Below are 16532 nucleotides of genomic sequence, written 5' to 3'. Positions count from 1 at the left end.
GACTACCAAAAAAATTTTCATGGATAGACTATATTCTATGTGCTAAAGTTTATAAAAAGCCTGAATACACAAAAAGTGCTAATGTTTCCAAATGTAAACACATCAGGGTCTTTATTTCTAGTTACATAATTGTCCATCTATCAAACAGCAACTACCTGGTAAAGAATATCTTTCAGTAAACAACTTACAGCCCAAGCTGTTAGCTGAAAATTCTTCTGGGTAGTAGTGGAGAAAGGAAATAACCAAAACCAAACGTTCATGATTTGCCACTTATTAATACTGTCATGCAATATAACGTTTCAGAATTTGTTTCTTCATTTGTAAGGAAGGAATCTGTTTCCTCATTTATAAGGAAGGACAATACATCATAATGTTGAAGATCAACTGAGAAAATATATGTATATTTATATAATTTTTCTATTTATCATGCTTAGGTGTTAAATTAGTTCCCCTTTCTATTTAAGATCCTGTGTGTGGACGAGGGAGGTAGGTCAAAAATTAAATTGGAAAATTCTAGGAAAACCACATATTCAATGATAACATTTTCAGCCTTACTCATATACAACATATCTCTTAACAGAGAATTGGTTTTACGTTTTATTTTTAAAGCTTTTGGATTTCAGTGGTATCTGCAAATAAATCCTATAATAAATTTTTGAGTTAACAAGCTGTCATTAATTTTTCTATTCCCCTCCACAAAATCATTTAAAAATATGAACATGTAAAGATTTTTTCCACCTCAAAGGTACCCAATTATTCCATGATACTGTCAGTCAACAAATTCTTTATTGACATCATTAGGTTTCTAAGAAGGCATTGATTTATGCAGTAAATACGCTTATATAAAAACAAGTGCACTGGATTTGCACTACAACTCTTCAGTCAACAAGTGTTAAGGAAAAAATTGTTTTTAAAGCACTGTCATATTTTTTAAATTTACAACTCAAAAAAGGACAACATCAAAAAAGGACTAGAGCAGAGATATGTAAGCTTTTCTCAGATCATCAGTTCCTTTGTGGGATAATTTCATCTACTACCATGGTCATGTGAGATGATTTTCCATTAGAAAAAATAACCTTTCGTACCAACAGATAAGGCTCTGCCACACCATAACTGAACACCAGAATGTGAACATTTTAAAATCAGAATTCTAAAAATTTAATGAAAATTGAAAGGTAACAGATTTGACAGAGATTTGCAAATTAGTATTTAAGATATGCATAACTATAAGCACAGGGAAGCAAACTGATGTTTTTAAGAGTGTAATGAATGACTTGATATCTGGCATGCATTTAAAAATTCCGGCAAAAACATTTTTTTAATAAGCCAGTGAGAGAGAACAAAGAAATACAACTGGTGAAAATCAGTAACTGTTGAAACTGGTGGTTCATTATCTATTTTTATTTTAATGCATATTTTTAATTTCTATAATAAAACTCTTAGAATTTGAAGTATCACTATTTTTTTTAACAAATGAGGGCACAGTGATGAATAATAAAGTATTAAAATTCATATTCCTTTGTCCTTTTGTTATTGTTACTATTGTTAGTACTCCAACAACAAAATATAACTTTTGATCTACTAACACTCTGAAGCAGTTAGTAGGTCAAAATATTGATATTAAATTCTTTCAATCAAGGCAGGAAGGTACTTACCTCCTTTAACTCCGGCCAGTCTACAAGGAGAAGTTTAGCTGGTGGCCCAGAAACTAGCTGCACTCGAATAAAGTCAGAAAATTCACGCCAAGTAAAGCAAAGATCCTTATTTCCAGGGGGACCTGGAATAAATCTGATGCCTTTCACATTTATACTTTGTGTATTTTCCTAGTGAGGAAAAGCACATTGAAAAAAACACCAGGAAGATCATGTTTAGTTTTCAGAAAAAAGAAAGAAAATGCTGTCACTACCTATGTGCATACAGATGTGTTTCTGGTAAAACAGCAGCAAGTAACACACATATGCCAATATTGGCGTGCCCTGAATTTCATTTCCTTGAGACAAGAAACTGAAATTCTCTTTTGTGAGGGAGAGATCGAAAAGGTTCAACCTATGTCCTTTTTCCTTATCTTTTCCTAATTTCCCTCTTCTTTACACTTGCACTGTCTCCTTTCTGCTCCCCAAATAGCCACATATGTGCCTGCCCAACAAGCTCCTTCCCTGTTTGCCACATTTTTTCCCTACATGTTGATATTACCAAGGGAATGTGCTTCAAAAGAGCAGTACATTTTATGAAGATGTGGAAATAATCTTAAGAAACAATGGCACATTAAAATCAATATTTTATTTTAAAAAGACTTTAAAAACAGTGTTATTTAAAAACAACTTTGGTTTAAAAAAAAAAAACTGGAAGGTTCTTTTTTTTATGCAGAGACTAGGGGTAGACTTCCATTGTTTCTATGAAAGTGAGTCAAGATAGTACCTATCAATTGTAAAATGACAGTAGAAAGAAAGTCAACTTGACTGGAGAATGAGCCATGGGAGGAGACAGGTGTGCTGTAGCAGAATACTATGGCGTACTTAGGCACCCTAAACAGACAGAGTCTAACCTCACAGTATAAAATGCTGACAGGTGGCATAAGATGGGAACTGAAAAATGACACTAGATTTGGTCAGGTGGCACAGGGCAGAAAAACCCAAGAGGCCTGCCTGGGAATGAGACTGAAAATGTGAAAACAGAGAGAATACATAACTCTTCCAAGGAGTTGTTCTATATATAAAAAGGAGAAAAAGAGGGCAGTACTAGATGGACATGTTTCAGGGCCAAGGACAGAGAGTACGGCATGTTTATATGCTGATGGGACTCTAACAGACAGGGAAAACAAGATGTAGGAAAACAGGTTATAATTTAGGAACAATTAGTTGAAAGAGGATGGGTGTCTATGCATAACGTGACAGGAAGAAGAGACTGTTCGTGTACAACAGTGGTTATTATCTGACTTCATCTACACAGAGGGTGAAGCTAGACAAGAGAGCATCTGAAAGTCATAGATCAAACCTGATCTTTTACAGTAAACAAAACACGACTAGAAGTTCCTCAGCAGTGCTAAGATATTGTAGAAAAGGCATTCTGAAAACTAGAAAACAACAGCCTAGTAGGTTAGTGGAAACAAAAACTCCAGTTAGGAAGGGCAATGATGAGACTCTCATGATTCTTCTGTTGGGTAAGAGGGATAATGGAGGCTCCAAAAGGAAGAAGAGGTTTAAAAACCACTAAATGCCCTAAATGGACTCAACTTTACTCGAGCCTTAGAATTCCTTCTTTCTGACCTGCTCTAGGCTGGTAGGTTCCTTGAAGGCTCAACTCCAACATCTTTTCTAGAAAACCATCTTTAATCTCTCCAAGAATACTTGTGTCTCCTTGCTTGCAGAAATCATTTCACCAGGATTCTTATTTTTCAAGCTAATCTCAATTAACTGCACACTTGCATACTTTTACAACTAGTATTCTCCCAGGTATTCTATTTAATGCAGGGACTGAGCACCAAGAAATTTTACTTAAATAGCTACATGAAAAATGACCTTTGTACACATGTCAAAATACTTAGGGATGAAATGGTATGATGTATAGAATTTGCTTCAAAGTGACAGGTAAGGGGGAAGTGATGAATGCTGAAGCTGACTGGTAGGACCATGGGAATTATTTATACTACTTATGCTATTTTTGTGTATGTTCAAAATTTTTGTGTATGTTTAAATTTTCATAATAAAAATTACTTCAATTTTCTTTACATAATAAAAATTACTTTTACAATTTTTCATTGTAAATACTGCAACAATCAAATCTCTCTCATTTCTGTTTTTCCCAAACTTTCTGTTATATATAATTTGAATGGAATAGTCAACTGTTAACGGGAAACAGTCATACCTGAAAAGTAGTTTTCAAATGTGAGCTATCAAGTCCAATCCCAGCAATTCCCAATGCAGACAGAGAACTTGGTGAAAATGCTTGAATCTGATTCCCATACTGATCTGTAACAGTTATAACTAAAAAGGGGGAGGAAGTTTAATTTTACAGTATCTTAATTTAACATGATGTTGATGTCACATGTTTTACCATGAATATTTGAAGGAAACAATTTAGTGTCATGTAATAATCTGGATATAAGAAAAATATAGGATATGAATCACACTCACATATTTATTTTATGCTAACAAAAGTCAACATTCTTTTCTAACAAAAGTCAACATTCTTTTCAACTAACTGTTTTCAGAATTAGGTCAGCATAGGCAAAGATAGGGAAAATGCTTCAATCTTTCCAACAGTGGATTTTAAACTATTAACCATATATAAATCCAAAGTTTTCCTTTCAGATTATATATGCCAAAACATGAACATAAGGACGTATTATAGAAGTGTTTTAAAGAAAGAAAGTAGGTCATACTAACCTATTTCTCCTTGAAGCTCTTGACCCATCTGTACCGTTTTTCCTCCTTTTAATTCACATTTTAGATGTTTAGGTTCATCTGGAAGTGGTCTGAAATTGATTAACAAATTAAAGGCTTTAATTACACCATTATTGTAGAAAACAGTTTCAACATGCTAAGGAGTAACATATGTAATGCTCATTTTCTTAAACTTAAAAAACAGTATCACTATTAACCCAAAGGGAAATACAGAAAAGACAGCTTGCAAAGACAGTAGAGAATACTGACCAAAAAAATAAACGCATGTTAGATCACAGTTATCTATCCTGGATTAGAAGGAAATTATGACATGAGAGCACTGAAAAAAAAAAAGCAGATGGGTTGGTAAGAATGACTCATCAAGAGATCTGTCTCTGACTGAAGAGTGGTACATCTGATCATTTTGTCTCAGACATGGAGCTATTCTAAGTGTTGGAATAGTATGGAAATGTGTACAGAATTAAAGTAGAAAAGGTTAATAAAAAAGAGGCAGCCAAGGAACTGACAGGCCAGGGTGAAGGACAGGTCTTCTATATATTTACTTAAAATTTCCCCTTTTCTATCAGGTAGACTCAGCTTCGAAAATCGCCACTAACTAATGAAAGAACTCCTTCTGAGCAATACATTGACTGATCACACTGCATCTTTTATATTTCTCACGTTTTTGTCATTTTCTAGGAGTTTTCACTGTTGTCTGTCCTAGGAGGATATTCCTTTAACAAAAGTTCTAGTGTGGCAGATACTAAAGGGGCAAGTTAAGTGGAGGCTGAGAGTGATACTAAGAATGAATCACTATCATCAGTGAAGCTTTATTCCAAAGACAACCTGTTTCCAAGAAGTTGTGGAAATTTCTACATTAAAAAATGACTTTGATACGTATGCTTTGGTGAAAAGCATTTTTGTCACCATATGCTGAACATCTCAAAATGTAATATGCCCACACACCTTACTGTAAATGCACTTTCCAAAGACACATGGTCGTCTTGGAATGAAACCTGGCAATAGCGCATGTCTTTCACAGATGTCGGCACTTGCACATCAGGAAGCAGACCCTGCAGCAAGTGCTCTTTGTTAATCTCAGGAGTCCAATTAACCTAGAAGGGAAATTATATACTTAAGAATCATATAAAGCTTACTTCAATGTCTTCCTACTGCCAGTTATCTTACCAACCCATGCTCCCCAACTCTAAGGAAAAAGGCAGGCCCTTTATGACTATAAATGATGGTGGTTCATATATTACCAAGAGAAAAAAGTTATCTTCATTGTCTTCCCTGTTAATACTGCCACATCTTTCAATGCAATGAAATAAATATTCCTAAGTCATTCCTTTAGCACTTTGCCATAAGATTATTACTCTGGTCATTATAGTTTAAAAACACCATGGGAATCAAATTATGTGATCAATTCTGAGAAGTTATAGTCAATTGTTTTTGTTTTTTCAAAAAGAATCTTATTATTACAGGTTTTAAATGAGATATAAGTGGACCCTATTCAGCAAGGTGAGAAAAGTTAAATTCACTATATAATTACCATCCTGGCCACATCTTGATCTTAATCCACTCTCAAATGTTTTTAGCTCTAATTTTAAACTCCATATTTTGTTATTTGATCCATTTTTTAAGTTGACTACCCCACTCTATTTTACTTTTAAACTTCCAATCCTTTCTATTTAAGACTTTTAGCTCAACTTTATGCTTTTAGCCTTTATAACTGTGATTCTTAAATCACTGATATTCTAATATTGTGATCCCAGTTTACACCATTCTAACTTTCTTAGTTACCTTGTTATCTTTGTAAACCATTGTTTATTCTTTATATCTTTTTTTCTTTTTTTAAATAGTGGAAGCAGCAAGCAGGAGTTGCACAAAATGGCTGTCTTCCTTCACCCTAGCTGTGCTCTCTGCTCAGAGAATTCCTATGTCTGCTCAGAGAATTCCTATGTCTGCTCAGAGGATTTCTGTATCAGTTTGGGTTGACTTTCCTCAGTAATAGATAATTCTCTAAAGACTACACAATCACTTTAAGTGTGTACATTATAAATATCCTTTATAGTCAATAAAGCTACATGTTTTAAAATATCTGGAACCCAAGAAATGTATCATGACTAAAATTGAGGAAAATGTGTCAAAAGCAGGCCATGAGCTTAGAGAATGGCAAAAAGAAGGTTATATGCAGAAAGAGGCTCTCAAGTCAATGTTTATTCTTAATCCCAATAAGAAACTAAACTGTGGAAACATTATTATGAGAAAGCAAGGTATCAGTTCAGAAGCCAGGTTGCTAGTACCACTTTTAAACCACTTGCCTTCAGATCTGCTGAGAGATAAAAATGGCTTGCCTCCCTTCCAAGCAGGATAAGGACTATTTCTCTCACAATCCTCCCTTCTCTTATTATGGAGGGAAAAAATAAACCGGCTGGCGCAAGGGCTATTCCAAATATGATTTTAAAAATCATGTCAGCTGAACCCTGGTAAACAATTCTTACAAGATATCAGATCCTATATCTTGGAGACTCAGAATGGCTACAGAATTTAATACTGCAAAAAGAGGAGAATTCTCTGGTGGTACAGTGGTCATGACTCCTCACTGTCAAGAGCCTGGGTTCGATCCCTGGTTGAGGAACTAAGATCCCACAAGCTATGCAGCATGACGGAAAAAAAAACACCACCATTTTAATTGGGTTCTGTGAGGTGAGCTGTTCCAGTTTCAGCATATAGATTCACCCTTTCAAGGTACACACGCTACATTTAGATGGCTGAGGACCATCTGAAGCTAGTGAGAACTGACAAAACCATTGTGTACGGGTAACAATTTTAGAGACTGCTTATACCAATTTCAAATGGCCAAATCAGGGGTCTGGTTTGGGGTTTACAATACTGTTCTACCGTTTGCCTTTAACAGACCTTTTCTTTACTGCCTTCAGAAGAGCTACAAAAATACTGCTCTGGTCAAGTAGAGATCTTAATTGTGAACATAAATACAGTTCATCAGGACTGGATTTTTGTTTAGGTGTCAAAATCATTTCTCTAAGCACAGATTTGACACATTCAACATTCCAATCTAGTGCACGTTAAAAAAAAACACAAAACTTTATTTAGCCTGGGGTTCTAAATAACAATGTTGTTTTGCTAGGATGAGCGTCTTCTTAGAGGACAACCTATATAACTTGTTCAGTCTTCCAAGCAAAAAATGTACAAAATTCTTGCAAATAATCTATTTGAGATACCTACTTTAATTTTCTCTGTCAAAGCTGATGTTATATGGATTTCTCTTTCTCCTTCATCATACATTTGAAAAATAAGATTATGCATAACATCTCCTGCTATCCAGTTAACCTCATCCTGATGTTTGATCTGGATGGCCTTCTGTCCTTCCACACTGAATATCTGTAATCTGGCAACGTGACTACTGGGGAGCAACTTAATAGTCTTCTCCACTGGTGCTACATCTTTACAACTCTGGGAAGAGAGAAAAACACAAATAACATACTGAATGAAAACATCTGTACTGAAAACATCATTTTTGGCTTTTATGGTGACTCTTTTGTATTGCTTAGGAATTTATTTCCAATATTATGGGAGATCATCTTATATATTGTTAAAAATTATAGGTTCTCTCATTAAGAGGACACTGTACTATTAGCAAGCCCATATTTTATACCATCAAGTTATAAATAATGAAAGTGGTCACACTGTTAAAACCTAAAACTAGCATGCTGCTGCTACTGCTGCTAAGTCGCTTCAGTTGTGTCCGACTCTGTACGACCCCACAGATGGCAGCCCACCAAGCTCCCCCGTCCCTGGGATTCTCCAAGCAAGAACACTGGAGTGGGTTGCCATTTCCTTCTCCTAAAACTAGCACATTTGGACTTAAAAGAACATTCCTCTTGGTATATCTGCTTAAAAGTGTTGCAAACTTCTGAAAGTTTAACATGTGACACAGATTTGGTGTCAGCATTTATTAATAAGAACAAAGGTGTAATAAATTAAGAATGTTCTACAAAATCAGAGACAAACAACTGCCATAAAATATATTACTTAAGGAGCTTCTAAAGCTTTTTCAATTCATTTTTTATTGGGGTAAGTGGACAGAGTTGCTTGTAGCTAGATGGGGCACTCTAGGTGCCCCAAGGCTGAGCAGTTTGTAATTTGTCATAAGAACAGCAGTGTTTTAAGAATCAGCAGAGATGAGCTGCTATGTTACATAAACTGATTTTAGGCACACAAAATTAAAACACTACACAATCATTTCAGAATCTAGGTATAGTGCATTCCATAGAATACAAAAAATTCAAGTCTAAACCTAAAATACCTTTACAATCCTGCTTTGCTAATGTCTCCTTCCTCATCTACTTGAGGTCATTCTATCAAAGCCCATTCACACAAATAATGACACAGTCAAAATTACTACTTCACAGAGTATCAGGCAAATAACCCACCTGCTGCTATCATAAGCACATCTTATTTGCCTGACTCAAAATTAAGAGTCACTGCTTTGTGATAACATTTTTAAACTGCATATTACAGGTATACTGTGGTCTTTGTTTTAACTGTCTTGTACTCTTGATTTTCAGCATGCTGCTGCTCTGCAGTATTTATATAATTGTATGTAAATGCTCCCTTGCTTTCAAGCCCAGCTTTCTCCTTAACAACAAATCTTTTCTTCCAGAATTGTCTTGCTCTTTTGCAAGACAATATACTCAAAAACACATTGCTCACATTACTGAAAAAAAGGAAATGCATAACAAATGTTTTAAGATTATCAAACATAACTAGTTTCAAAAGAAAAGAATTAGAATAAAGTCAAATCATCTCATTCTAATTTTAAAAAATAAAAGTTTTTACCCTTTTGAGGCTCAGTATATGTTAGCTGATGTATACTTAGTTGGAAAAACATTGGTTCATCAACTGATTGGGTAATTCGCTATCTACCACCACATCAATCATGAAGAAATCACGTACAGGTATTTCACTTGCTTAAGTATCTACTGTCTCATTTAGCAATCTTCGGAAAGCAGATGCTTCTATCACCTGCCTGCCCTCCTCTAGGCTGGCCTCACCTTCAGCCATGATGAACGTCCAGGAACAAGGGTCCTCCTGGCACATCAACACAGCACTCTCTTTATAGGATAACACTAAGAAAAACCATGTATTTATTTTAAATTATACATACATATTAAATGTTCATATATCCTTCAGTAGTGGTTCAACAGGGACATTTATTAAACTTTCTAAGAAATAGGTGTAACTATAAGAAACAAACGAATAAAACGGATAGTTGTTACACTCTAATAATAGGAAAAAAATAATTTTAGGAACATATAATCAATAATAGCTATAGATATTATAAAAGGTTTGAGTAAGAAATTTCTAATATCTGATACAAAGTATTATTTACTATACCATTTCATTTTTGCCTTTTCTTCCCTCTGGCTAAAAGAATCACAAATATCTCATCTTAAAAAGTCAAACAACTTTACATGAAATATTATAAAGTTATTAAAGAGTATTTGAATAAAAATTCAATATAATACCAATGAAAAACAATAACAACTTACAGGTATTTCAATTTTTGCTTTAAGTGTCTGGTCTTTTTTAATATTCTGAACTTGAATTGCTGGTCCTGATAAAATGCTAGTTCCAGAACTACTGCAATCCACAACATAGATTGGAAGGTTTGGAGCACCTGAAAACTATTGGAAGCATACAAAATAATTTAAGATCCCAATCAAATGCAACTGTTACTCAATAACTTAAATTTTCAAATAATATAGTATAGCTACTACTTCTGACTATAAATTAGAAAACTAAGTATAATTCACTAATATACTAGATAATTTCTGAATGAAAAGAATTAAGTTTCTAAATGAAGCAACTGACAAACAACTAATCTAAAAAATATACAAGCAACTCCTACAGCTCAATTCCAGAAAAATAAACGACCCAATCAAAAATGGGCCAAAGAACTACATAGACATTTCTCCAAAGAAGACATACAGATGGCTAACAAACACATGAAAAGATGCTCAACATCACTCATTATCAGAGAAATGCAAATCAAAACCACTATGAGGTACCATTTCACGCCAGTCAGAATGGCTGCGATCCAAAAGTCTACAAGCAATAAATGCTGGAGAGGGTGTGGAGAAAAGGGAACCCTCTTACACTGTTGGTGGGAATGCAAACTAGTACAGCCACTATGGAGAACAGTGTGGAGATTCCTTAAAAAACTGGAAGTAGAACTGCCATACGACCCAGCAATCCCACTGCTGGGCATACACACTGAGGAAACCAGAAGGGAAAGAGACACGTGTACCCCAATGTTCATCGCAGCACTGTTTATAATAGCCAGGACATGGAAGCAACCTAGATGTCCATCAGCAGATGAATGGATAAAAAAGCTGTGGTACATATACACAATGGAGTTATTACTCAGCCATTAAAAAGAATACATTTGAATCAGTTCTAATGAGGTGGATGAAACTGGAGCCTATTATACACAGTGAAGTAAGCCAGAAAGAAAAACATCAATACAGTATACTAATGCATATATATGGAATTTAGAAAGATGGTAACGATAACCCTGTTATCGAGACAGCAAAAGAGACACTGATGTATAGAACAGTCTTTTGGACTCTGTGGGAGAGGGAGAGGGTGGGATGATTTGGGAGAATGGCACTGAAACATGTATAATATCATATATGAAACAAGTTGCCAGTCCAGGTTCAATGCACAATACTGGATGCTTGGGGCTGGTGCACTGGGATGACCCAGAGGGATGGTACGGGGAGGCAGGAGGGAGGGTTCAGGATGGGGAACATGTGTATACCTGTGGCGGATTCATGTTGATATATGGCAAAACCAATACAATATTGTACAGTTAAAAAATAAAATTAAATTAAAAAAAAAAAGAGTAAGTTTCTATAATTCTAGGTAAAATATGCTGATTTTGGAAGAAAAATCAACTTCCTTAACCATCATTCTTTCTTTTACTCTACCTATTTGGGTTTTCCTTTCCTTCTTGAGCTCTTTTACTCATATTCATTTACCCATCCATCCTTAATCCTCAAGGATAATTGTATCATTCTACTCATAACTGAGTACTTCATCTGAAATGAGGAGGATGGATAAAGGAAGGAGCAGGGAGTAATCTGTAGTTCAATACTTGGCATAGTTGGTGTCATTATCGGATTAGAGATGTTGAAAATTATTGGCAATGAGACAGCCCACAAATTTCTGCATGGAATAATTATTACACAGTCTAGATACTTTATCAGGCTTACTATAAAAGAGCCAAAAGACAGTGATTTCCAGTTACTACAATGGCACTCAAAATCTACACATTCTTATCTTACAACAGCTTACCTTACAATGAACAATCAACTTTGGCTGTGCTGTTATATTGTCTGATTCATCCAAAACTTCTACCTGAAATGGGAAAGCTGTTCCATTTTCTATAACTAAAATTTCAGAATCAGGTTTCACTTTCAATCGACGAGGAGGACCTACCAGAAAATTTATATAATGAAAATGAGATTCAGGTTTCCAAAACTGAAATGTTAAAACAGCAAAAGAAACAGCTTTTAACATTTTAAGTTTTAGTATCTTTTAAATAATGCTGAGAAAGAAGAAATATCCATGTTTAAACATTTCTACCCCCAAATGAATAGATTCTACACACAACTCCCAAATGCACAGATTTCCAATTGTATTAAAATGTTTGAGATCTAGCCTCGGTTTTATGGACAAGCTAAGACATGTGGTAACTCATGCTAGAAATCACTCAAATGTGTAAAATACTAAAAAAGATCCTGGAAAACAGTATTCAAGAAAAAAGTAAAAGTTTATTAAACTACTTTTTAAATTTTCTATCTTTTACACAATGACTGATTTCTCAGGCACACTACATACCTCTATTACGTAATTTTGCTCAAAGGATCAGTTCATGTAATGACATAACCAGATAATTTACTCGTTAGACCACCCACAACCCTTTGATATCCTAAGCAAGCTGCACCATAATTTTCCTCTAAACTAATAAAAGAGGTTTTACACTTCAATAGCAGCATGACCTAGTGTGCCCTATAAACACTGATATTTTAAAATACAATTTGTACTAAATACTGGGAACACAAGCTTACAAAGAACAAGTTATATCAGTTAATATTTGTGTTTTAACCACATGCCAACTCTTTTCTCAGAATCCTTACAATGACCTTGACCAAGAAGGTACTATTACTATCATTCCCATTTTATGCCTGAGGAAGTTGGGATGCAGACAGAGTAAGTATCCTGTCCAGGTCACATGGCTACAAGGGGCAGACTTGAGTCAGTGACTACTCTGACTACACAGTCCCACGTTCCACCTCACAACCATCACTCTCAACTTCTAAAAAAATTTGTCAGCACTATCTGGTTAATAAGAACTTCCCCTGAGACTTGAATAATCCATACATTTTAGCTAACCTTTCAAAATAAAAGCATCATAAGTATTAATATGAAACAATTTTTTTTTGTACTTCTACCAATGGGCCAATCTTTACTTCTTTATGAATTCATGCTTGAGAGCAAGCTCAAACTACAACAATCTGTGAAAGGAAATAGTTAATATGTTTCTTTTTCATTAAAAATTTCATTAAAATCACTTTTTAGGTTGATAAATCATTACTCAACAACATAAAAGCATAAAAAACTTTTCTTCTTAAAATATGAAATATTTAGCTATATCAGAAAAAGGACAGATCCAGTTCTAATATAATCCTAGTTGTACACCCTGAAGAATAGTTTCACAGTGTGTTTTCAATATTCACATTATTCTTTCAGATTATTTTTAGAACTTAACTCAAGTCTTCCTAAATGTTACCCTGTTTTTTAATTGATTATTTGTTAGTGTTATGCATGACATTCAAACGTATTTTCAAGACTTATACCATAACCAAACCAAAAAACACTTCACCTTTATAAGTGTCATTATACTTTAACATAAGAATATCATTTAAAAGGTAAGTATTAGGAATATTTCTTAAAGTAATATTACCTGGAAGTAATCTAATTTTTAAAATCTGTGAGTCTTCTTTTAAACCCGGCAGAATAACCTTCAGATTAAAATTCTGTTAAAAAAATTATTTTAATTAAATTCAAATCCTAAATACTCAAGTAATTTACCACCTCAATTCTGATTTATTTTTTGCTTTTCATTTTCATACCATTATAGAAAGTCACTCAGCAAATTTATATTGACTAAAATTATCATATGTATGTATGAAAGAAACGCAGGTGAAAAAAACTGGCTCATATTGCTTCTTTACAGACAATACTATCTTCAAATTCAAAAGGCATACCCTCTGAATAATTACTACAGTTAGTATGGGCATTTAAAAAATCTGGAAAGTAGCAAAATGGAAAAAACCCCAAATCTACACATATCTAAATATAATGTCATGTTCTAGATTCCAGAATAGAAAAATATAGTGGAGAAACTGGTGAAATGTTAAAGTCCACAGTTTTGTTAAAGTATTATATCAATGATAATACTGGATAAATATACAATGTTTATATAAGATGTTTAACAGAGGAAGCTGGGTGAAATACATGTGAACTCTCTATACCATCTCTGCAACTCTTCTGTAAAAATAATTATTTCAAAATAAAAAGGTTTTTAAAACCTAGAAATCTTTTTAAGTACATTTACTAAAGTCAAAATTTCCATGAATTTCAAGTTCTTGTTCCAGAAACAGCTTAATTCAGGAGGATGGACAGAACTTGCTCTTTGCTTTAATGCAGTAAACTCACATGTGCTATTTTAAACATTATTTTGGCAGGGGAAATTTTTAAAATATGTATCGAAGGTAATGATATAATGGGGAAAAAGTAACATATCACTTAAGTTATTAGTTACAGTGTTCACATTAGTCATAGCAATCTGTTAGCTACTTTATACTCTTAACTGAAAAATTATCTTATTGCAGTTTGCCTTTACCATCCCTAACTTTATTCCTCCCTCTTCCTTTATCCAAATACCAAACTCAATATGTTTACAAAGGTAAAGTTTCTTATATTTTTGTTCCTATTCTAAGAAAAATATTGAAAAATAGAAAAAGAGCAAGAGAAGAAGCAACATAGTACTAGACAGCTGTTGAAAATGGCTTTGACTATGAAGAGACTGGAATGAAAATAAAGACAGCTGAAAATATTTAGCTCTGCTGCTGCTAAGTCACTTCAATCGTGTCCGACTCTGTGCAACCCCATAGACGGCAGCCCACCAGGCTCCCCCGTCCCTGGGATTCTCCAGGCAAGAACACTGGAGTGGGTTGCCATATTTAGCTCATAACCATTTAAAAAAGAACAGTAGCAAATGTGCTGGTCTTCCTCAGAGATGAAAGTGGTAATGGTATGTCAGGTGACATGATGCTGATTAATTCCTAAGAACCTGACACTACTGTCATCTTGCCACCAAACTAGGTTATTCAATTTTAAATGTCCAATTTTATTTTTACCATGTAAGAAATAAACATGCATTATAACATGTACGTACAATGCTTACCTTGCCTTGACAAGAGTTTACAGGGCCCTTAGCTGTAACACCTCGAATGACACAATTTGGTCCTTTGGTTATTTCGTCATAATGTAAAGTTAAACCACTGGAAAAAATAAATTATTTTTTAACATTTCCTCCATTATCTAAAAATAAGCTGCAAATGTTCTTTTTTCTTTTTTGGGGGGTGGGGGGGTGGGGTGGAGGTGGGCCTGCACCACACGACTTGCAGGATCTTAGTTCCCTGACCAGGGACTGAACATCGGTCCTCAACAGTGAAAGCACACAGCCCTAACTCCAATTAACTGATCCCAAACTGCAAACTCTACACCCAGTCATCAAGACACTTGGCAATTTTTCTTGAAAACATGAATGTGATAGGTTATATTCACTTTACCATGTAACAGAGTTAAGATTTCCTTCAGTTTTTACAAACTCTTTATCAGATTGTGATGAGGATCACAGTCTGGTTTACTGTTTATTCAATCATAAAATTGTTCCCTTTCTCTTCTACCTTTGTGAAGAAGTTTTCTAGGCTCACAGTAGGTTTTATTCTTATATATTTTCCCAACACAAAGGACAGAGGAAATTCCCAGGATGAACAGGAAAGAAGACCACAGAAGGACAAACGTAACAAGCTTAAGAGCTGATCTATACAGACCACCATCACAAAGTTCCAAGGAAGATGTCTAAAGAATATGAAACTGACAAGTTATCTATGTACAAAGCATCTTGAAAAGAGACCAGATAACTGGCAGAAAGCTACTTGGCAAAATAAAAAAAAGTATAACAGCTGTGCAATAAAGTAATTAGCACTTACATAATTTTAATAGAGCAAGCACTAAATACTGATCAAGCCAGAGTATAACTTTACTAAAAAATGTAGGAACAGGAAGGAGGCTTATTTGTAATATAAATGGCAACAAGAGAGTGTGTCCTCATCTTCCTTAGCCGTAAGTCAAGAGATAAAGCTTAAAACTGAAGAATCAGGAAGTAGTAACATAAAAGTTATTAACATATATGGCAGCAGGTACCAAAAAATTCAAGTAGAAAGCTGAAAGTGGTTTTGAGAAGTGGATTGTTGGTGAGGTGGAGAGGGCAGAAGAACTACTCTTTTTTTTTTTTTTAATAAGCCTTATCAACCCTATTTGATTCTTTAGGCTGTATGTGTGAATTATTTTTATTTTAATTTAGTTAACACTGGGAAAAAAAAAAAACCTACTAGACAAAGATCTTACTATAATGAAGATAAATACACACAGCCAGGCCACCAAGACTTTTTAAGTCCCAAATCTTAATTACCAATATGTATGTGTGATAGAGACTCTGTAAGAATATCTTATCAAGGATAAGATGGAAGATATAATTAAAAACAGGGGTCAACTAACACACAAATATTTCCCATTTGTGACTAGATGGATTACATTTTTAGTGTTCTTTATTTTTAAACAGGCTTCCCTTGTGGCTCAGATGGTAAAGAGTCTGCCTGCAATGTGGGAGACCAGGGTTCAATCCCTGGGTGGGGAAGATCCCTTGGAGAAGGAAATGGCAACCCACTCCAGTACTCTTGCCTGGAAAATCCCATGAATGGAGGAGAC

The 16532-nt window shown here is 34.6% G+C and overlaps 1 protein-coding gene across 3 annotated transcripts in view; it reads right to left on the bottom strand.

Annotated features, from left to right (window-relative positions):
- The window catches only part of SMCHD1 (structural maintenance of chromosomes flexible hinge domain containing 1), a 127985-nt gene that overhangs the window by 50578 nt on the left and 60875 nt on the right, over window positions 1-16532 (bottom strand). For 2 of the 3 annotated variants that reach the window (XM_086373087.1, XM_086373088.1), the window contains exons 21-29: window positions 14944-15040; window positions 13438-13510; window positions 11766-11905; window positions 9959-10093; window positions 7632-7859; window positions 5349-5497; window positions 4386-4474; window positions 3865-3983; window positions 1656-1823 (exon numbers count right to left, since the gene is read on the bottom strand). In XM_086373087.1, coding sequence (XP_086229213.1) covers window positions 1656-1823; window positions 3865-3983; window positions 4386-4474; window positions 5349-5497; window positions 7632-7859; window positions 9959-10093; window positions 11766-11905; window positions 13438-13510; window positions 14944-15040 — 1198 coding nt within the window. The remainder of the gene's footprint in view (window positions 1-1655; window positions 1824-3864; window positions 3984-4385; window positions 4475-5348; window positions 5498-7631; window positions 7860-9958; window positions 10094-11765; window positions 11906-13437; window positions 13511-14943; window positions 15041-16532) is intronic. The other variant, XR_015153908.1, reaches the window with a different exon arrangement.

Source organism: Bos grunniens, chromosome 24 (assembly GCF_055505025.1).
Source record: "Bos grunniens cultivar Pamir isolate PY7600 chromosome 24, Bosgru_T2T1.0, whole genome shotgun sequence".
Lineage (NCBI taxonomy): Eukaryota > Metazoa > Chordata > Mammalia > Artiodactyla > Bovidae > Bos > Bos grunniens.
This window is presented reverse-complemented; position numbering and strand designations above follow the sequence as displayed.